The following is a 17,819-nucleotide window of genomic DNA, read 5'->3' on the forward strand; positions in this document are numbered from 1 at the left end:
AAAAAAAAAAATCTGGAAAGTAGAGGTGGCGCCTGTGGCTCAAAAGGGTAGGGCGCCAGCCCCATGTGTTAGAGGTGGCAGGTTCAAACCCAGCCCTGGCCAAAAACTGGAAAAAGAAAAATCTGGAAAGTAATTTATTGCATTAAATGGCTTTTCTATTTATAACACTAACTTTTGGGTTTTTATTTGTGCATACTTAAATCTTAGCCTTAATAACCTATGATTTCTACCATGGGGAATATACTAAAATAAGTTGCCAAAACAGAGTTAGTTGTAAACATAAGTGTGAGTAAGGTAAGATTGTCATCTCCTTTGCCTTAGGCGGAAAGATCCCTAGAACTAGGATTTAGCTTTTCTCTGCTCACATCTCAGGAGTACACTTCTGTTTTACCAAAATATAGTAAAACAAGGTATACATTTTTCTTTCTGCACCTATTTTTAAGTGAAAAGTACTGTTCATTTTCATTCCTACTCTCATTCCTTTCTTAACACATAAAAATCCAGTTTAATTTTAGAGAATTGCTGTCAGTCATGTGAACTCTGTACAGCATCTCCATTCACACTGCTTCACATATCACTCACAGGACAAGTCCTCACAAAGACCTGTTTTGTTCTTCTGTCGATCCACCCTAAAGAAACCAGTTTCCAAACTATGCACAGCTTTGTAAATCAAGATGAACTGGTCAGAAATTGGATACAGAAACAAACAAGAAACCAAAGGATACTGCCTGGTTAACGAGCAGAATGAGTCTTATACAGCAAAATTGCCAATAACGAAATGTTCAGTGGTCTAAGAATTCCAGTTAGGAAGTTCATATCACATTTGTATTGTAATCATGTAAAGTCATTAGCTTTTTTCAGTTATTGTTAGAGTTAAGGAAATAGAAGTGATGCTTTTCGTGAGATATTCTGCGCATCAGAGGGCAGTTAAAACAAATGATAACATGGGAACTTCTGTGTTTCTTAGCCAGGCCAGTGTTTGATGACCAACTACCAAGGTTGAGAGGAAGAAGAGTTTGGTTTGTAGATACAGGTTCCCTTCCTTCTGGCAGCAGTTGGTGGACCAGAATAAGGGAAAATGCAGAATTTCTACATATGCATAATTTACTTTCTGACAGACTTTACATCTATGTCAGCAAGAAAGGAATACAGCCAGACACAAGTTATAAGTAACAGCATATGTTTTCCACTATAGAGTTAAATTCAAACATAATGTATTAGCAGCTTCCTTTATGGATTTTGAGAATATTCCTGAAATATTTTCTCTGTGAATAAATGTTTTGTCAAATATTTTACCTTGTTTAGAATTTTCAAGAACAACGAACTTTCATTTTCTGTTAGAGGATCTTGTCTAAACATTAACTTACTATTAAATAGCCTTCCAGATAATCTGCATCTTTGTGATGTTTCTCTCTCCCCTTGAGAAATTAAAAAAGGAAACAAAAGAAACAAAGAAAATGTAAAATATCCTGTACTCATTATTCCAACAATAGCCAAAGACAGAGCTTCCGCGGCCCAAACAATTAGAGCACACTGAGTTCTCTGACAGTAGAGGACTGAACCACAGGAATTTTATAACATATAAAACTGTCCCATAGAATACTTGACACATTTGGATTTTTACTATCCTCCTTTCCCAATACATTTTGTGAAGAAAATTATAATAAAAATATTCTATATGAGAGTACAAAAGGATTAAACTGAATAATGGAACGCCTTCTCGCTTTCAGCTTCTTCCTAGTATTCCATCGGCAAATTTCAGTCTCTGCTCTTCCCTACAGACTGACAATTCAGGACTGTCTGATTTCCCAGCTTAATTTCAACCCACTGGGAGGATTTGAATTTTTGAAATGATAGTTTTAACATAAGAGTTAGACTTTCTTTTTTATTATTACGTTTTCACTGGGGTATAATTTACAATAATGTGCACATAGCTATACAATTTGAATTTTAACACATGCATAAGTTAAGATCAATGGGGAGGACTCTCTCCAAATGTATCTGCCAGGAGATTAAAAAGTTTCTACATGATTCTGAGCTACATCCGGTTAAGAACCATTGCCTTGGTACAGACCAGATTGAGTAATTTACATGAAAATACATAACATATCATAAAATGTAATACAGATCAAAGTTAGGTGCTTATTTTTTAAGACCTTAAATTTCTCATGTGTCTTTTTGTGGGGTTTGCAATGCTGCCTCACCATTGAAATTCTCAATTGTTTTTCTGTTTGTTTTTAAGAAAATTAATGCAAAACTTCATGATGGAGTATGTCAGCGCTGTAAAGAAGTTCTTGAATGGCGTGTAAAATACAGCAAATACAAACCATTATCAAAACCTAAAAAATGGTAAGTTAAGTTTCTTGATTACCTTCCTAGTAATATACTGTGTATCATAGTTTATTATTTCATCATTTTCAAAATTTGTACCCAAATAAATCATATATATATATATATATATATATTTTTTTTTTTTTTTTTTTTTTGAGACAGAGTCTCAAGTTGTCACCCTGGGTAGAGTGCCCTGGCATCACAGCTCATAGCAACCTCCAACTCCTGGGCTTAAGTGATTCTCTGGCCTCAGCCTCCCAAGTAGCTGGGACTACAAGTGCCCACCACAATGCCCGGCTATTTTTTGGCTGTAGTTGTCATTGTTGTTTGTCAGGCCTGGGCTAGATTCAAACCTGCCAGCTCTTATGTATATGACTGGTGCTTTAGCCACTTGAGCTACAGGCACTGAGCATTTTTTTTTTTTAAGAGACAGAGTTTCACTTTATCACCCTCGATAGAGTGCTGTGGCGTCACAGCTCATAGCAACCTCTAACTCCTGGGCTTAGGCAATTCTCTTGCCTCAGCCTCCCAAGTAGCTGGGACTACAGGTGCCCGCTACAACAGCTGGCTATTTTTTGTTGCAGTTTGGCCGGGGCTGGATTTGAACCTGCCACCCTTAGTATATGGGCCGGCACCCTACCCACTGAGCCACAGGCACTGCCCTGTACCCAAATAAATATTAAAGTAAGTAAAGAAAAATTCCATTCTCTCATGTAGAATTTCATCTTGCATGCTAAATCTTGGTTTGTGAAGGCAGACAGATTAATAAAGTAAATTTGACATTTTCTGCCTCCTTCCATAAATAAATAATGCACCATTATTATAGAGCCTATTCAGAAAAGGTAAGTTGTGTCTAACAGGAGACAGTTTGTTTTGTAAAATTCTATCTTCCACTGATGAGGTAACACTATTTACCATAGGTTATCTTTAGTTCTTCAAAGGGGTCTGACCTTTTAATTCAATTTGTGAAGATTACTGAAATGATTTGGGTCAAGTCTCACAAGTGAATCACTAGATTGATAATTTGTAATTTATGTCAGTATTTAATAGCTTTGAGTGTTTTAACTTGAGCAGTTTATTTCACCTGAGGTGCTGCTTTTTATTTTTCTTGGATACAGAGTCTCAAGCTGTCATCTTAGGTAGAGTCCTGTGGCATCACAGCTCACAGCAACCTCAAACTCCTAGGCTTAAGTGATTCTCTTGCCTCAGCCTCTTAGATAGCTGGGACTCCAGGCACTGGCTATTTTTTGTTGTTGTTGCAATTGTCATTGTTGCTTTAGCAGGCCTGGGCTGGGTTCAAACCTGCCAGCCTCAGTGTATGTGGCCAGTGCCCTGCCCACTGAGCAATGGACACTGCCCTATTGATTTATTTTTTTTTGAGACAAATTTTGCTCTGTTGCTTAGGCTGGAGTGCAGTGGCATGATCATAGCTCACTACATCCTTGAGCTCAAACAATTCTTCTGCTTCAGCCTCTCAAGTAGCTGAGAATACAGATGCCTGCCACCATGCCCAGCTAATTTTGCCTTTCTTTTTTCTTTTCCTCTCTTTCCCTTCTTTTCATAGAGACAAGGTCTCACTTAGTTGCCCAGGCTTATCTCAAAGTCCTGGCTTTAGACTATCCTCCATCCTGGCCTTCCAGGCATGAGCTGTCTCTCCTAGCCAGGTGTGTCTTTTAATAGTGAAAGGTAATAGACTGAAGGAAGGATAAACTAACTCTTTAGATTCTTTTTTTTTCCTTCTTCACTTTTTTCTGTATTACCCATTCAGAGCAGAATTTTTTTTATTTATTATAGGTGTACTTGACTCTCCCTTTAAATAGCTTTACAAGTTTCTCTCTCCTATCTTTCAGTCTTTTTTTTCCCCTGTGCTCCAGCATTTCCTTCTAAAAGAAAACATTTTTAAATAAGTCTAATGAGTTTTATGCTCACTTGTCCAGATTAGCTATATGGAAATTTGGCAAGCATTTGTACTGCATAACTTTAGATTTTTATGAATGAATTAACTGTGTTCTTTTTTTTTTTTTTTTTTTTGACAGAGTCTTGCTTTGTCGCCCTTGGTAGAGTGCTATGGCATCATAGCTCACAGCAACCTCAAACTCTCAGGCTCAAGCGATTCTCTTGCCTAAGCCTCCCAAGTAGCTGGAACTATAGGCGGGTGTCTGACACAACACACAGCTTTTTTTTTTTTTTTTGGAGACAGAGTCTCACTGTTGCCCTCAGTAGAGTGCGATGGCATCACAGCTCACAGCAACCTCAAACTCTTGGGCTTAAGTGATTCTCTTGCCTTGGCCTCCCAAGAAGCTGGGACTATAGCACCTGCCACAGCACCTGGGACTACAGCACCTGCCACAGCACCCAGCTATTTTTTTTTGTTATAGTTGCCATTGTTGCCTGGCAGACCAGAGCTGGGTTCGAACCTGCCAACTCCAGTGTATGTGGCTAGTGCCCTAGCCTCTGAGCTACAGGCGCTGAGCCAATTAACTGTGTTCTGTACCATAATAATTAGTTACTGGTTGAACATTAGATCATGTTGTTTTAGTTAATAGGCCTAATACGGTATTTGTAGATCTCTGAAATTTTCTACTAAGTCTTTATTTCTACAAAGATATTTTGAGATTTCATCATCAGTTCCTATTTTCTCTTCTTAGCACTGTTTCCTAAAGTATTGGAAGTATAATATAGTAATAAACATGTGTATATCCATAGCACTTCAATAAATTAGTGCTTTGTAACAAAGGAAATCATGAAAAACATTCCTGCCTTATCTGTATCTTAATGTCTTACCTGTAATATGTACTGCATTCTTTATGTTTATCTTCATTAATTTATTCTCTTTAGTAGGCTCAGGCTGGGTGCAAACCCACTACCCCAGCTACATGGGGCTGGTACTGCAGGCACCCCCTGAACTTATGTATTTTAGACAGCTCTTCAACTTTTCCTTTTTTTGTATATTATTTATAATCTTAAGGTTTTTACGACATCAGAAGAATTTGCATGCTTTAAGTCCTAGAAAGACAAAATACTTTATTCAGAAGCACAGACTCAGTTAAAAAAACAAAAGTATAAAGGAAACAGTGTTAGGAGAAAATGTTATATTTCGTTTTTTAGGTTGGATGTGAGCAGCGCCTGTGGCTCAAAGGAATAAAGTACTGACCCCATATGCTGTAGGTGGTTGGTTCAAACCCAGCCCCAGCCAAAAACTGCAAAAAAAAAAGAATGGTTGAATGTGAACACATAGCCCGAAAGATCAGCAATTGTGTCCTATGTTGGAATCATTAAAGCCCTTGAAGTCAGGGGAGTTCGTGGTGATGTTGTCACCACCTGGGCAGTGCAGTGGTCCATAGGCCTTCAGGGGGCCTTAGTGGTGTCAGAGAGATGAGGGCTAAAGGGGACCTCAAGAGCTGCTGTCCTGTATCACAGGGAGGCAGATGAGGATAGCCATACACTAGTTCACAATGAATGCAAAAGGACGGAAGTACAATATTATACCAAATACCAAACTATAGGTAAAAAGACCTTAAAAAGGTAAAACCAAGCTGTATGCTCACTGGTTCATATTAGCAGTAGGGAAATTTGGCAGCTGTTAACACTATAAACTTTAGATTTCCATGAATGAATTAACTGTTCTATACCAGGGTATATAGAACAAGTTAATATTAAATTGTAACTCATGAGAGACTAGGAAACATGATAAGTTCTATGGGACCACAGGAGCCCCCATAAGAAAATCAAGATCCAAAGAAATAGGTAAACGTGAGTATTTTTGTACTGTGCTTGATGAACAGTAGAAAGTCATGGAAAATTATGATGGGACAAAGGGGTAAGAGCTAATAATAGTAAAGCCGGCAGACACTCAGCAAGGCCTGTTGTTTGGATTCTTCTCACTGTCCCTTGGTCTTCAGGAATAAGGCTGCTTCTTTCGTGGCCAGGCATAATGGCTCAAGCCTCTAATCCTAGCACTCTGGGAGGCTGAGGCGGGTGGGTAGCCTGAGCTCACAGGTTGGAGACCAGCCTGGGCCAGAGTGAGACTCCATCTCTAAAAATAGCCAGGCATTGTGGCGGGTGCCTCTAGTCCCAGCTACTCGGGAGGCTGAGGCAAGAGAATCGTTTGAGCCCAAGAATTTGAGGTTGCTGTGAGCTGTGACATCACAGCACTCTATTGGGGGCAACTTAGTAAGACTTTTGTCTCAAAAAAAGGAAATGATGCTTCTTTCCTCCAGCTCTAGGGAGGGCACCTGTCATGTGGGGGGAGAGGTTATGGCCTATTTCAGGGGAAGGTCAGAGAGTCTTTCCTACGCCTGTGGTTTCTCAGATTTCCTCAGCGTAAAATGTTCAGTAAGCAAAAGAGCTGTATTTTGGGATAGCATGTTTTGAAACCTGTTAGTCTGAACACATTACTTAGGAGGTCACTTGCTTGACCTAGAACATCATGGATTTCAGATTGTCCTGAATTCATGGTATGTTAGGTATACTATTGGAAAACCTAGCTTTCAAAACTCAATTCCAGGATTGAGAGTGTTACAGAAAGTATAACTCATTTGCTTCCCGTGTGTATTAAGACTTGACTAGCATTGTAAGGGACTTGAATCTCTTGGTGATGCTTATGGTAGCATAATTTGCTTTGACATTTTAAATGTTCAAAGAAGGACCTCTCACATAGCTCAGTGGGTAAGGCACTGGCCGTATACCCCCAGGCTGGCTGGTTCAAACCCAGCCCGGGCCAGCTAAAACAACAATGACAACTGCAACAACAACAACAACAATAAAAAATAGCTGGGCATTGTGTCAGGCACCTGTAGTCCCAGCTACTTGGGAGGCTGAGGCAAGAGAATCACTTAAGCCCAAGAGTTTGAGGTTGCTGTGAGCTGTGACGTCACAGTGCTCTACCAAGGGCAACATAGACTCTGTCTCAAAAATAAATAAATAAAAATAAAAAAACACCTATAAGTTAAATTTGTCCTTTATTATAATTTGCTTAAGAAGTTTACTTGGATACCAGATGTATCTTTTGTGGTAGGATTCATTTTTTTTTTTCAGGCACATTAAGTGTTGCCATTGGTTAAAATACTGAATCTTGTTTCACTTGTCCAGCTGTCTCTTGCCACAAATTATGTTACTAAAGGATTTGCTTAAAGAAAGTTCAGCAGAACATAAAGTAAAGGGGAAAGTGGAACTTTTCATAAGTGTCAGTTCTTTTGGAATGAAGTAATATTCTGGATATTGGGAAAATTGGGAAAATTAAAACCCTTTTCTCCCATTTGTTTGTTGTATAAGCCACCAAAACTACACGAATTAGCAAATTTCTATTGTCCACGGGTTCTGATGGTGAAAGTTAGATCAGAGAAGAATTTGATACCTAAACTCTTATAACTTATCTATTTCAACCATGGGAAGCAAAAAATATACTGTGTCTATACTTAACAGGCAATATTTCATGATTGTCTTTTTCTGTTGTCACTGAGGTGACATGCTGCAGGATTTTTGTAGGCATGTTGTTGGAGTCAGTTTCTCTCAATTACTGAAAATAATCCTGGACCGGTCCTAGAGACTTTTTGGAAAAGAGTAGCCGTCCTACCTTAAGTTGGAAGAGAGAGAAGATGAATCTGGGTATATTTGCTGGAGGAGGATAGGATGATGGCTGAGTAGAGAGGGGATAAAAAACATGAGACCTACCAGTGGTGTGTAAACAGTGTGATACTTGTACAGTCCTTTGATGTGATGAGGTAATTTTAAATATCTCTGAATAATCAAAGCTTTAAGTCTTTATAGAAATGAAGTGAAAGGCTTATAAAGATAAAAGCAAAAGCCAGCTGCCACCCTTGTTTTATATACTGCCAGTTAATTAGAAGTCAGCACAATCTGTACCAGGACTCTCCGTGTCTTTTTTTTTTTTTTTTTTTTTTTTTTGCCCATGTCTTTTTGTTGTTGTTGTTGTTGTTAGATGGAGTCTCATTCTGTCACCTGGAGGGGAATTCAGTGGTATTATCACAGCTCACTGCAGCCTCCAATTTCTAGGCCCAAGGGATCCTCCTGCCTCAGTCTCCTGAAGTGCTGGGATTATAGGCATGCGCCTGCTTCTGTCTTTTGATCTTAAAGGCAGTCTCTACTACTGCCTGGTGGGGGGCTGCTAAGGTGTTATCAGCCTCTCCCTTGACACCCTGAGTGGCATAATCATTATCAGACCTGAACAAGAGGGTTTAGACTTTAAGATTATTGATAGACGATGTAATGATTACGGTTCAGGACAAGTCTAAGTCTTTTTGTATAAAACTTTATCTTTCAAATGCTCTGTTTCTGACATTTGAAAAAGAAACTTAAGGATAAGTCAAAATCATTCATTACCATTCCTGGTCAATCTCAAGTCATTCATGAACACTGTAAATATGGAACTGGGTATGACCCTGAAATGTTAGAAAAGCAAGAGGTCTTATAAATATAAAATGGTCCCGGTCAGTAATGCCTAGGAAAGAAATTTTTAAAAATATGTAAAATGATTTCTGTAACTCCTTAAAAAGGAAGGAATTTGTTTTTAATACTTAAAACCTATTTATAAGTATTTTTCCAGGTACTAGAAATATAAATGGTTTAAAGATTTTGTCCCTTTCCTCAAGCTGTGTAAGGCCTGAAGGAAAAGAGTTCTTTTGTTTATTTTGGGCTCAAAGGGATTAAACTTCTTACCCAAGACAAAAGTGAAGCTGATGGAGTGAAGATTCAAATGCAAATTACTGGATTCCAAGACCTTGTTTTCCTACTTTCTCACGGCGAATTCTCAGCATTGTTATTATTCAGTCAAAAAGTCTGTCCTTTCTTCACCTGAACCTACTGCTTCATTAGTTTTTACAAAAGTCACCTGTCTAGTTCGTGGACGCCGTCTACTGCTGTGTACTGCATTCACTACCGAGTACCAACCTGCTTTTTATTTTTTAATACATGTATCTGTAGAAAGATGAATAGGTTTTGCTTTTCAGTCCTGAAATGCTTAAGCTGGTACCTAGAATCTTCTTTTGCTTTTGTTTCAGGTAACCAAGCAACCTTTTTCTCCTATTAACTTAGAAGGGTAGTGAGTAGTCTAGCGTGTTAGACGCTCTAGCCTGCTTTTCTTTTTTCACCCATTAAACTAACAGATCGCCGGTAATATAATGTTAGCTCATGTTTCACATCACCATAGTAGTGGGAGAACAAAGGAGAAGCAGATATAACAATCAGCAATAAGCTGCAAACAGGTCGGATCTCTGCTTAGGACTGGACCTGTGAGTTCTCTATATTGGTGGTTCTCAACTGGGGACGGGATGGCAGGAGTAGATTTTGTCCCTTGGGAGACAAGTGGCCATGTTTGGAGACATTTTTGATTGTCATGCCTGGGGTTATCAGGAAGGGATGCTGGTAAACACCTTGCAGTACACAGGGTAGCCCGCCCCAACCAGGAAAAATGCAGCTCAGCCTGACAAGAGTGTCTCGGCTGAGGAACCCTGCTCCGTGTGGAGTAGATGATACTCACAGAGCCAAGGCACTCAAACTCTTCAGCTACAGAATATTTTAGTAAAACAAAAGCTTACCAGAAATCCCATGAATACAACAGACTGAACAGAACTGCCTAAGTATGAAGAAGGGAGCCCAGACCTTGAATGCTGTGAGATCAATGTCATTGAGAGTAGATTTCTTGTCTTTTCTTTCTTTCTTTCTTTTTTTTTTTTTTTGAGACAGAGTTTTAAGCTGTCGCCCTGTGTAGAGTGCTGTGGTATCATAGCTCACAGAAACCTTCAACTCAGGCTCAAGCGATCCTCTTGCCTCAGTTTTTCTATTTTTAGTAGAGACAGGGTCTTACTTTTGCTCAGGCTGGTCTCAAACTCATGAGCTCAAGCAGTTCACCTGCCTCATCCTCCCAGACTACTAGGATTACAGGCATAAGCCACCATGCCCAACCTGAGAGTAGACTTCATTATAAAAATATTTCAGTTGAAAAAGGAAAAAAATACACAAAACAGAATGACCTGCCTTGGAAGCAGCATTGCTCTAGAGATGCCTGGCCTAACAGTTTTACATTTCAAGCGGGAGCTTTGTGCCTAAAACACTGTTTCTTTTTCATTAAACAAAGTCACTCCCCTAATCCAAACATCTAAGTATTTAGTACCTCCTGATTGATAATTTGTATTTTATTGCTTCAATTTTACTCCCACTGACTGTCCTAGTACAGCCCTTATCTCTTTATACTTCATTGCATTGAGTAAATAAATTCTCCTAACTCTTTTAAAATTATCCTTGTCTCCTCAGCTCACCTCTATTCAAATTCCTCTGTTGCTCCAGAGTTGAATAAGCCAGTGGTTTAAAGAAAAGGCTTATTTTACATAAATTGTTTCTAGGGCCCCAGTGGTGAAGGGTGGGACTCTAGCAGCAGGAGTCTAAGTAGAACTGTTCTGCTTTTATCTGTACTGTGTCTACTCTGGTGTGGCAGTGGAGGGTAGGAGGGAGGTTGAGGGCTGGTTCTCTAAACTGTAGGGAACAAAAAGGTGATGCCATTTGTGAGAAGTAGAGGCAGAGAAGGATGTTGGTGAATACATCATGCCACCGCGTGGCCACCTCCCTGACTGTATGCTCGCCTTCTCTATACTACAAATCTTTTTTAAAAAACATATTAGCCAAACCTTAAAGATCATCTTTTTTTTTTAATTTCAGGGTTTATTTATTTCTAACCAAATGAATTTTGAAAATAGTTTTATAATATAAGTATTTTCCTTTTTTTAAAAGCCACTTTTCTTGCAAAAGAGCAAAAACAAGTTAAAATCACTTTCCTACCCCCTCTAAACAGTATATATTTAGTGCCTATAATGTGGACAGCACTAAATTTAGTAACAAATTATCGATTTAATATTAACTGTTTCAAAAACAAATAACTACAAATAACCATGTTTGCATTACTTTAATTCTTTCAAAAATAGGCCAGGTGCTCTGATTCATACCTGTAATCCTAAGCATTCTGGGAGGCCCAGGCAGTTTGGGATCTGCCTGAGCAAAGGCAACCCCCCCACTGTCTGTCTCTATTAAAAATAGTAAAATCAACCAGGCATCCTGTTGCTGGCCTGGAGACCCAGCTACTCAGACAGGACGATCACTTTGGGGGCAGGAGTTTGAGATTGCAATAAACTGTGACACCATTGCACTCTACGTAGGGTGACAGAGCAAGACTCTGTTTCAAAAAAATAGATAAACAAGTAAATAAAAATGTACCTAGTATAAGCCAATCAATCTCATTTTATTATTTAGTTACTGATTGAGCTTTCAATTTCCTTCTTTAAAAAATTCTAAAATTCATCAGGGTCTATCTCCAATGGAAAAACAAATAAAATTAAAAAAATAAAAAGTCTTGAATTTATTCCGCTAGCCTTTCTTCATCAACATAGCATGAACTATGAAAGTGAGTCCAGTAGTCTTCATCAAACTGAGAAACAGAATGGTTAAATCTTTTGACTTGGGTTCAGTTAAGTTCAATTATTCACTACCAGTTGAATTAAATTTCTTTTTACCTTAGGTAAGAACTACCATTAAAGTGAAGTACTTGAAAAAAATAAAAGCAATAATAGATAAATATATATCAATGTTTGGATTGCAAGAACCAAAGTAAAAGCAAACACACAAGTCACCAGTCATCTATCTTCACATAACCAGACAATAATGTTGTACTCAGAATACTTGGATTAAATTATCTTATTTTCTTCCTATCCTTTAACAAAGAAAGAAAAACAAAGCACTCAAAATGCTGACTAAGCAAGGATGGGATGGGCGTGAGTAAACTATAAATACTGATATTTTTGTATTAGTTTGAATTTCATCAAGAAGAGGCCTATTTTAGAATCACAATAAGTACATCTTGCATAATACATTGATACTGATGCTGTTGAGTTCTGAACTCAGATTTTGCAAATAGAAATGGTAAATTTTTCACATAAAAATATAAGGGAAGTGGATAGGAGCAGCAGTATTAAAATTAAAGCTTTTTTCTTAATGACTCTTCATATTAGCAATAGACCCTAAATAGTCATCTATTAATATGCATTTTTTGAAGAAATTCATCTCCTAAGGAGGTCTTAAGGCTTACTATAACATCAAAATTCAGTAATTTGATAAAATGCTAAAAATAGAAATAAGAAAGTGACATCTGAAAAATCTTAAAATACAAGAAGTGTTTCCCATGACTAAATTAATGAAATATTTCCAAAGTGGTAAAATATTTCTTTGGGCAGTGCCAGTGGCTCAGTGGGTAGGGCGCCAGCGCCATATACCAAGGGTGGTGGATTTGAATACTGCCCCAGCCAAACTGCAGCCAAAAATAGCTGGGCCTTGTGATGAGTGCCTGTAGTCCCAGATACTCAGGAGGTGGCGGCAGGAGAATCACCTAAGCCCAGGAGTTGGAGGTGCTATGAACTGTGACTGCAAGGCACTCTACTGAGGGTGATAAAATGAGACTCTGTCTCTAAAAAAAAAAAAAGAAAATTCATTATTAATAGATGATTCCATATCAGAAATGAAAAATATATTCCTTTCCAAATAGTAAAGGACCTAAGGAATTTCGTCTCAAAATATGACCCCTTGGTACAAAGAATATTTTGAATTAAAGGCCATTCATGATCAGAAAGCATTGGAAGAGAACTTTCCTCTGTGTACATAAAAGCTGAGTAACCTGATTAGGAATCAAAAGGGGCTGCTCTGACTTCCTTTTCTGAATATTAGCAGACCTGCCCCCAAATCATCTATCTGTACAGCCCCTCTAGCACGCACTTACAACACCTATACTTCCCACCTTCTCCCTGCTCCCTTCTAAAAGTACTCTGACCATTGGGTAATCACTCTTGTGGTTCCTCCCCACTGCATGTGGTATTTGGAAATAAACCTTTCTCTTATTAATCTGCTGTAATTGTGAGTTGATCTTTCAGCAAACCAAACAAGGGAAAAGGGTAGGCTTTGCTGTAATCCCTACGATAGCCTAAGAATATGCCAACCAATTCAAAAATTAAACCCTATAGAGGTGTCACCAGCCAAAGTAAGGAAAGAATGCTTAATAACAAATATTAAGAGCTACTTGTAGATTTAAAAGAAGTTCCCATTCTTTCAGCAGAATTGGTGACTTAAAACCAAGTGCCCTAAATTATCAGTCCTCTTTTTATAGAGAAAAATACCAATGGAGGTTAAGAGATTTCTACAAAGATTAACCACTATATTTATCATTTTTTTTGAGCCCAAGAGTTTGAGTTTGCTGTGAGCTATGACAGCACATTATTCTACCCAGGGTGTGGCTCAGTGGGTAGGGCAGCAGCCCCATATACCGAGGGTGGCAGGTTCAAACCTGACCCCAGCCAAACTGCAACAAAAGAATAGCTGGGTGTTGTGGTGGGTGCCTATAGTCCCAGCTACTCGGGAGGCTGAGCCAAAAGAATTGCATACGCCCAGGAGTTGGAGGTTGCTGTGAGCTGTGATGCCATGGCACTCTACCGAGTGTGATAAAGTGAGACTCTGTCTCTAAAAAAACAAAACAAAACAGGACATTGAAACCCTGAATAACAATTATTATTAATAAAGAAGCACAAAAGCATGCCAAGGGTTTATCCTATTAGAAGATAAAATGATGAATAGTAATGAAATTTGCTTATCAATAGCATGCCTTCAGTCAAGCTTTCTATTCTAAAGGCTATTTGGGGCTTTCTCTTGTCTGAAGGAAAAGACAACTGATGCACCCTTTTGAAATTTTGATCATTCGCATGACATTCATCATATCTAAAACAATACAGGAAGCAATCCAGGAAAATTAGATTAATAATCCAAGCCTTCTGTAGGGTTCTCTTCCTTACACAGAATACATGAAGCTGTACAAAGGAGGCATTGAGGCAATCCACATGATGAAGAACACCACTGTCACAAGTGTTCCATTGATGACATGAGCTTTGGAAAACTTAGGGTATTTCAGGGCTTCAGAGAACCACTACTGATTTGCAGAAGTGCTGGAAAGTTCTGCAAGCGGGCAGAAATTCCCAGAGTAGGCCAGCACTCCATATTTTGAATACAAAGAAGTACACATACAGCACTGCCCGATGGGGAATTATAAACAATTTGTCACCAATCATTTTCTTTTTTTTTTGGCCAGGGCTAGGTTTGAACCCGCCACCTCTGGCATGTGGGGCTGCCACCCTACTCCTTTTTCTTTTTCTTTTTTTTTTTTTGAGACAGAGCCTCAAGCTATCCCCCTGGGTAGAGTGCCGTGGCATCACAGCTCACAGCAACCTCCAACTCCTGGGCTCAAGCAAGTCTCCTGCCTCAGCCTCCTGATTAGCTGGGACCACAGGCGCCTGCCACAACGCCCGGCTTTTTTTTTTCCATTGCAGCCGTCATCGTTGTTTGGTGGGCTCGGGCTGGATTTGAACCCGCCACCTTAGGTGTATGTGGCTGGCGCCTTAGCCACTTGAGCCACAGGCACCAAGCCCAATCATTTTCTAATACAAAATGAGAATCAACAAATCAGAAATTTGGCTGCAAGGCCAAAATTCCCAGCCGCCAAAGAATAGATTATAGATGCCAGCCGTAAGTTCCATTTGAGCTTTTCAGAGCTGAGACTGTTAAAATCTGGAGATGCTTTTGCTGAAAACCAGTAACTTACAAAGTGGAAAAGAAGCTGAAAGATGAAAAAGCTGGTACAGACAGTGCTGATGGCCAGTTTCGTGTCGGTATTCATAGTTCTTCAACCCACTTGATGCACCTGATTGTGTGTCAGTCTCTAACAAGAAAGCTTTCCCTGGGTGTCCAAAGATTTGCACCCACCCCCTTAGAGCTGAGATTCTGGAAGCACCGCCAGGCAGACAGGGCAGCCTGAATCATGCAGCCAGAAATTCAAGTGTGACATGGGGCATCCAGGTTGTGTGGGAGCCACAGGTCCCAGGACGCCATCCTTTAAAGATAAGTATAAATTAATCCTTTTATAACCAACCCCCTTCTTTTTTCAACTCCTGTTTTTATTTTTATTTATTTATTTTTTGTAGAGACAGAGTCTCACTTTATTGCCCTCGGTACAGTGCCTCACACAGCTCATAGCAACCTCCAAATCCTGGGCTTACAAGATTCTTTTGTCTCAGCTTCCTGAGTAGCTGGGACTACAGGCACCTGCCACAAGACCTGGCTATTTTTTTGCTGCAGTTTGGCCAGGGCTGGGCTTGAACCCCCAATATGGGGCTAGCGCCCTACCCACTGAGCCACAGGTGCTGCCCCAACCCCTATTTTTAAAAGGAAGAAATTCTATACCCCTAGAATTGTACTTAAAGAGTATCACTGTCCTCATTTTTCAAAGTAAAGAAATCAGTTTACAGAGAGCACCAGACACACCTACCTGCTTATGGTTAAATTCATGATAGTACCTGTTACTCATTTCTTGGTACTGCATTATATTTGTCTATTAGTTGGTATTCATTACTTGTATTTGCTGAGCAAACACTATGACATGCGTCTCCTTCAACTAGCTATGACCATAATTTTTAGATAGGTACTGTTAAAAGAAAAATTTTAGGCAAACTTAAAAGAATTTGATTGAGCAAAGAAAGATTAAAGAATCGGGCAGCCTCTAGAACCAGAATAGGTTCAGGGCAACTCCAGGGCTGCCATGTGATCAGGTAACCTTTATGGACAGGAAAAGGAGAGAGAAAGTGGAAGTGAAGTCCAGAAACAGTTGTGTGGCACTTGCCTTACTTGAGCCTGCTTTAAACAGTTGGCTGTGAGTGGGTGAGACTTGCTTACTTGTAATGAGAGTAGATTACAGTTTGTTTACACATCAAGTTAGGTTATCATTCACTAGATACAGAGAAATCTTTAGGCCAAATTTAAATACACACAGAGGCAGCAGCTTTAAACCAAATTTACTTTTAACAGTAGCCATCTGCTGTTAAAGAGCAGTAACCATTCAAGATGTACTTTAAGTGGTTAAGAGACTCAGCATGCTGCTCACTAGAAGGTCCCTGAGGAATAATGAATGTGTGCCATGTGCCGTGATCAGTCTATACTTAGTTATTGATCTCCATGTAATCTTAGATCCATGATTTAAGTGGCTAACTCTACACTCTGCATATTTTAAACACTAGCTTCCATTTCAATGTATTGTAAAAGTCAAAGAAAAGGAAAAATAAATGGATATTCTTTTTTTTTTGAGACGGAGCCTCAAGCTATCCCCCTGGGTAGAGTGCCATGGCATCATGCTCACAGCAACCTCCAACTCCTGGGCTCAAGCGAGTTTCTTGCCTCAGCCTCCCAAGTAGCTGGGACTACAGGCGCCTGCCACAACGCCTGGCCAATTTTTGGTTGCACCCATCATTGTTGTTTGGCGGGCCTGGGCTGGGGATTCGAACCCGCCACCTTAGGTGTATGTGGCTGGCGCCTTAGCCGCTTGAGCCACAGGCGCCGAGCCTGGATATTCTTTTAAATGAATTACTATGGGAAAATTGTTTTCTTTTTTCTGTTCTTTATTTTTATTTTTATTTTTGTGAGACAGAGTCTCACTATGTTGCCCTCAGTAGAGTGCCGTGGTGTCACAGCTTACAGCATCCTCAAACTCTTGGGCTTAAGCAGTTCTCTTGCCTCTGTCTCCCAAGTAGCTGGGACTACAGGCACCTGCCACAATGCCTGGCTATTTTTTGTTGTAGTTGTCATTGTTGTTTAGCTGGCCTGGGCTGTGTTTGAACTTGCCAGCCTCCGTGTATGTGGCTGGCATCGTAACCACTGTGCTACGGGCACCAAGCCTTTTTGTTCTTTAAAGGATGTGTTTATTTCAAGACATTTGAAAATTAAATAGTTCACTGTAAAATCTTTGAATAAAACAACTATCTAAATGAAACAGACATTAGTTCCTGTCATAATTGATAATTGAAATGGAAATGCAAAAGCTTTATATTTCATAATATAGGTTGAACATACCAAGTCTGAAACTCAAAGTGCTCCAAAATCTGAAACTTCTATTTTTTTTTTTAGAGGCAGAATCTCACTTTGTCACTCTTGGTAGAATGCCTTGGCGTCACAGCTCATAGCAACCTCCAGCTCTTGGGCTTAGGCAATTCTCCTGCCTCAGCCTCCCAAGTAGCTGGGACTACAGGCGCCCAGCACAATGCTTGGCTATATTTTTGTTGCCGTTTGGCCAGGGCCAGGTTCGACCCTGCCACCCTTGGTATATGGGGCCGGTGCCCTACTCACTAAGCCACAGGCACTGCCCACAATCTGAAACTTCTTGAGGGTCCACATGATGCTCAAAGGAAATTCTGGGAGCATTTCAGATTTTGGATTTTTGGATTTGGGGTACTCAAAATAAAGTGTAATGCAAAGTATCCCAAAAATCTAAACAAAACAAAACAAAACAAAAATACTGCTGGTCCCAGGCATTTAGAATCATAAATAGGAGTATCATAGGATACTCAACCAGTAGTAGGATCATAGCCAGAGAAGGGTAATGAGCAAAGTTGAGTGCCTTA

General features: G+C 39.5%; 1 protein-coding gene across 1 annotated transcript in view; it reads left to right on the forward strand.

Moving 5' to 3' along the window:
• Positions 1 to 17,819, forward strand: part of CUNH9orf85 (chromosome unknown C9orf85 homolog) — a 78,429-nt gene that overhangs the window by 43,543 nt on the left and 17,067 nt on the right. The window contains exon 2 of the mRNA XM_003782951.2: positions 2,243 to 2,349. Within this exon, the coding sequence (XP_003782999.1) occupies positions 2,243 to 2,349 (107 nt within the window). The remainder of the gene's footprint in view (positions 1 to 2,242; positions 2,350 to 17,819) is intronic.

This window comes from Otolemur garnettii, unplaced genomic scaffold, assembly GCF_000181295.1.
Source record: "Otolemur garnettii isolate 467f Iridium unplaced genomic scaffold, OtoGar3 scaffold00006, whole genome shotgun sequence".
NCBI classification, from domain to species: Eukaryota; Metazoa; Chordata; class Mammalia; order Primates; family Galagidae; genus Otolemur; species Otolemur garnettii.